A 4,428-nucleotide genomic window follows, 5' to 3' on the forward strand; every position below is an offset into this window, starting at 1 on the left:
GTACATTTTCCTAATGGGAAGAACACAGACCAAGGGTGCCTGACCAGAGGGTGCAGAGGGGAATATTGGAACCCAAGGGTGAGGATGTCACAGGAAGCCGAAAAAAAAACATCATAGTGAGCAGCTCTTCACCAGATATTATTAGGATGAACTAAGTAAGGAGGATAAGGTGGATGGAGGACATGCAGCATGTACGAGTAAAAAAAAAAGGTTAAGTTATCCCTGTGCTTAACTAATTAAGTACTATACCATGAAGGTGTATGAGGGAGTGGGTGTGTAGATCCACATATTCTTGACCCTGGCACTAGTTGGAGGTGAGTGGTCAGCTTCATGCACTGGCCGCTTTACCACTGAAGAAAAAGCCCCCACCCCCATATCCACTGGGTAGGAGGTTGGATGGGCCAGAGAACCATTCTGGATGATATGGAGAGGAGAAAAACCTTACCCCTACCGGAACTCAAATTCAGACCTCTCAGTTATCCAGCCCATGCTCATAGGCAGTCACTCTACTGATGGCATGATTCTGGCTCATGCAGCATGCATGGAAGATAAACAAATAAACAGAACATTCAAAGGAAAATATCAGCAGGGAGAACAAGATAAAGACAGCAGGATGACATTAAAATGAGTCTTAAAGAAATCTATGTGAGGATATGGACTGGATCCAAATAGCTCAGGATAGGATCCACTGGTGATCTCCTGTGTGCATGGTTGAACTGGCCCCTTCCCCTTCTTCTCTCAAATGCTACTCATTACGAGAGCTGTGAAGAGAGAACCAGCAGCCCATCGTCGCTGGCTCTATTGCTGTGTTCGCACGCTCCCTGAGATAGACGTGGGGTATCCAAGCTATGTGGAGGAGCCACAGTGATATGCTGGCCTCAGATAACAATAAAAAAAATTTAATAACAAAATAAATAAAGTACAGACATAACAAGAAACACATATTCCTGGCAGAACATGGGGTACAAGAACCCAATACACAATTGCTAAGCAATCTCTTGTCGCCAGAACTTGCGACGCAAAATAAACCAACTTGCCATAGTTTCCAACTTCCCTTGGGCTCTGAATGGGTTAACCCTTAACAAACACAAACAATACAGATGCAGGTAAATACAAAATGATAACACGCATCGCAACCGTCCTACCCAACGGCTTGCGATGCGGGCAGCCTTACTTTACCAGCCAGCCAGATACCAAACCAAATTTTGAGGTAACCCAGCTGAAACGGAATTTCCAACAACAATCCCTGCTAGCTGGTAATCATCTTCTCCAGTAAACATTGTCTGACAGACTGCCCAGGAAGTCTCTCCTTGTTCCATGACTAGGAGGTGGGATGGGGTCACGTGACGAGGGTAGTACGTCAACATTATTTGGGGTGGGGATGGAATCCAGGAATGGCAGCCACCATGATGTCACGCTGAGAGCAAGTTGACATTCAACATGGCTCATGGTAATGAACCTTCACAATCCATATAAGACTGAGACCTTCTGACTAGCTGCATGACTATCAGCTTCTGCACACAGTTAAACAGTTACTTACAGGTAGATTCTAAAGGGTTCTGACGATGGTGGATGACACAGAATTACTGGGGGTTTGGACTTTTTCCATCATCCAGAATTTTAGGTAACAGAGGACACATGTTTTGGAAACTGGATCTGTTTCTGTCTTTAGGTGAGAAAGGAAGACACCTACTCAGTTGGGTAGGTGTCTTCCTTTCTCACCTGAAGATGGAAACAGATCCAGTTTCCGAAACACCGTGTCCTCTATTACCTAAAATTTCGGACAATAGAAAAAGGCCAAAACCCCAGTAATTCTGTGAGTTACTTACATAATCACAATCATGAAACATAAACCTATGTTACCTTCAGGAAAAGCCTTCTCTCTTCATCGCTGAAATCTTTGTCGAGAATGTCCCAGAGCCAACAAACAACGCGATGAGAATCATGGAAACCACCATAGTAATGTGTATGTTTCCGTAAGTCTCGGAGGTCTAATGGAACATTGTCTCCAGAAATCAGTCGCTGTAGCTGCAACATTCAATAGAGACTGAAGACAGAACATTTAAATCAAAACACCATGACACAAAATGTGATTCAAGCCAGCGTCTTACTATGACTGTGTATAGTGTTCCAGCCCAATAAATTAACATCATTAGCCGACAAGAAGCTGCTATGTCCTGTCCAATTCTAACTCCTCCTGTTTTTATTGGCCTGCATAGGAAAAATTAACTTCAGTCAATATTTAATTACCTACCTACCAACCACTTGGTGCTACAGCACTGGGTGGGCCTTGGCCTCCTCTACAACCAGTATCCACAACCAATGTGTGCTGCCCTAGGAATGGATCCATGCATGATGACCTAAGGCTGGTTGTTAGGTTTCTGAACAAAATTCTTTTTACAGGATGAGGCTGTTAGCCTCATGCCCAACCCCCAACCTGGAGGACCAGGGTATCTCTCTTAGTCTGGACTCTACCCTTTGACTTTTCCAGCACGGATGACCCTACTGGTAGTTAAACTACCACTGGCATAGCTCTCCAGGTCACAGAGTCACACAAGCCCCACCACCACGACAAGGCGGTATTTAATTATTTAAACTCAAAAGTATCAATACACAGTTTTGAGTTTAAATAATTAAATACTGACTGAAGCTAATCTTTCCTACACAGGCCAGTAAAAACAGAAGGATTTAAAATTGAGTGGGACATGTCAATACATCTATGGGACTGGATGACCAAGTGGTCAAAGTTTCAGTCCCAGTAAGGTTCAGAGTCTTCACTTCTTGATCTCCTCTGTGGTCCACCCAACCTTCAATTCAGTGGCTACCGGGGACTCTCTCCTTGTGAGTAAAACGGCAGGGGCATGAAGCTGACCACTTACCTCCAACTAGTGCTGAGGCCAAGAAAACATGCGTCCATACACCCACTCCCCCATATGCCTTCATGGCATAGTGCTTAATTAGTTAAGCTCAGGGAAAACTTTACCTTATCTTACTTTCAATACATTCTACAGGGGATGGACAAAAATATGGAAACACCTCGTGAAATGCATGCCTGAACTGAAGTGTTTATTTTAGCAATGTTTGTAGGTGACGATGTCGTATCTGCCCAATAGCACTACCTGTACAACCTCCGCAATACGTTGCAAGCTTCATGTGTTGTCGAGACAGTGTTCTGTGCAGTTTTTAGTGCATCATGTCAGAGCTAACAGAATTCAAACGCGGGCAAACTGTTGGGGCCCATATGGTGGGTGCTTCCATAACCAAGGCAGCCGAGGTTTCTGTTGTTTCGCGAGGCACAGTATCCAAGATTATGACCGCACACAGGAGGACTGGAAAAACTGCATCCGTTAAATACCGGTGTGGACAGAAATGTGCGTTGTGTGATCAAGACAGATGAACATTGCGTAGGATTGTGACGAAAAATAAGAAGACTACATCTGCAAAAGTGACTGCTGAACTGAATGTCATGCTCACAAACCCTGTTAGCACCAAAACAGTAAAAAGGGAACTCCACGAGCAGGGTATTTCTGGACGAGCTGCAATTCCAAAGCCACTAAGTGGAGAGTGTGGTGCCGAAGTCATAAAACCTGGACTACGGAGCAATGGAAGACAGTCATTTGGTCGGATGAGTCCACCTTCACACTGTTTCTGACTTCTGGCCGAGCTTACGTCTGGAGAACGCCATCCCAAGCTTACGATCCAGATTGTTTGCTGCCAAAAGTGAAACATGGCGGGGGTTCAATCATGGTATGAGCAGCCATATCATGGTATTCTGTCGGACCCATCATTACCCTGCAAGGTCAGGTCACTGCCAACGACTGTGTGACCATTTTGGGCGACCAGGTCCATCCCATGGTGCAAACTTTGTTCCACAATGGTGATGCCATTTACCAAGACAACAATGCCCGTGTTCACACAGTTCACATTGTCCAAGACTGGTTTTCTGAGCACTAGGATGAAGTGTCACATCTGCCATGGCCCCCACAATTGCCAGATATCAATATTATTGAGCCTTTGTGGTCTGTTTTGGAGAGCAATCTGCATGCACGCTATCCACTTCCATCATCGTTAACAGAACTTGCCAATGTTTTGCAGGAAGAATGGTACAAGACTCCCTTGCAAATCATACAGGACCTCTATTTATCCATTCCAAGGAGACTGCAAGCAGTTCTGCAAGCCAGAGGTTGTCCTACTCCATATTAGTTACGGTAATGTGTTTTTTGTTGGGTGTTTCCATATTTTTGTCCATCCCCTGTAATTCATGTTTTAAGCCAATATTTATAGTTTTGAAATAAATTAGTAAAAGTAAAGCTATCCCTGTACCAGGCCATGAAGGCCCATAGGGTTGTGAGACATTAAGGGTCCCACATTATCTAGACAATCGGCTCAAAGATGGCAGAAAGGTTGTCAGCCTTACGCCCTGGCTGC

The 4,428-nt window shown here is 44.6% G+C and overlaps 1 protein-coding gene across 2 annotated transcripts in view; it reads right to left on the reverse strand.

Moving 5' to 3' along the window:
* Positions 1 to 4,428, reverse strand: part of LOC111875281 (ubiquitin-protein ligase E3B) — a 33,465-nt gene that overhangs the window by 5,595 nt on the left and 23,442 nt on the right. For both annotated transcript variants that reach the window (XM_023871391.2, XM_023871390.2), the window contains one exon: positions 1,864 to 2,028. In XM_023871391.2, the coding sequence (XP_023727159.1) occupies positions 1,864 to 2,028 (165 nt within the window). The remainder of the gene's footprint in view (positions 1 to 1,863; positions 2,029 to 4,428) is intronic.

Source organism: Cryptotermes secundus, unplaced genomic scaffold (genome assembly GCF_002891405.2).
Source record: "Cryptotermes secundus unplaced genomic scaffold, Csec_1.0 scaffold526, whole genome shotgun sequence".
Classification (NCBI taxonomy): domain Eukaryota; kingdom Metazoa; phylum Arthropoda; class Insecta; order Blattodea; family Kalotermitidae; genus Cryptotermes; species Cryptotermes secundus.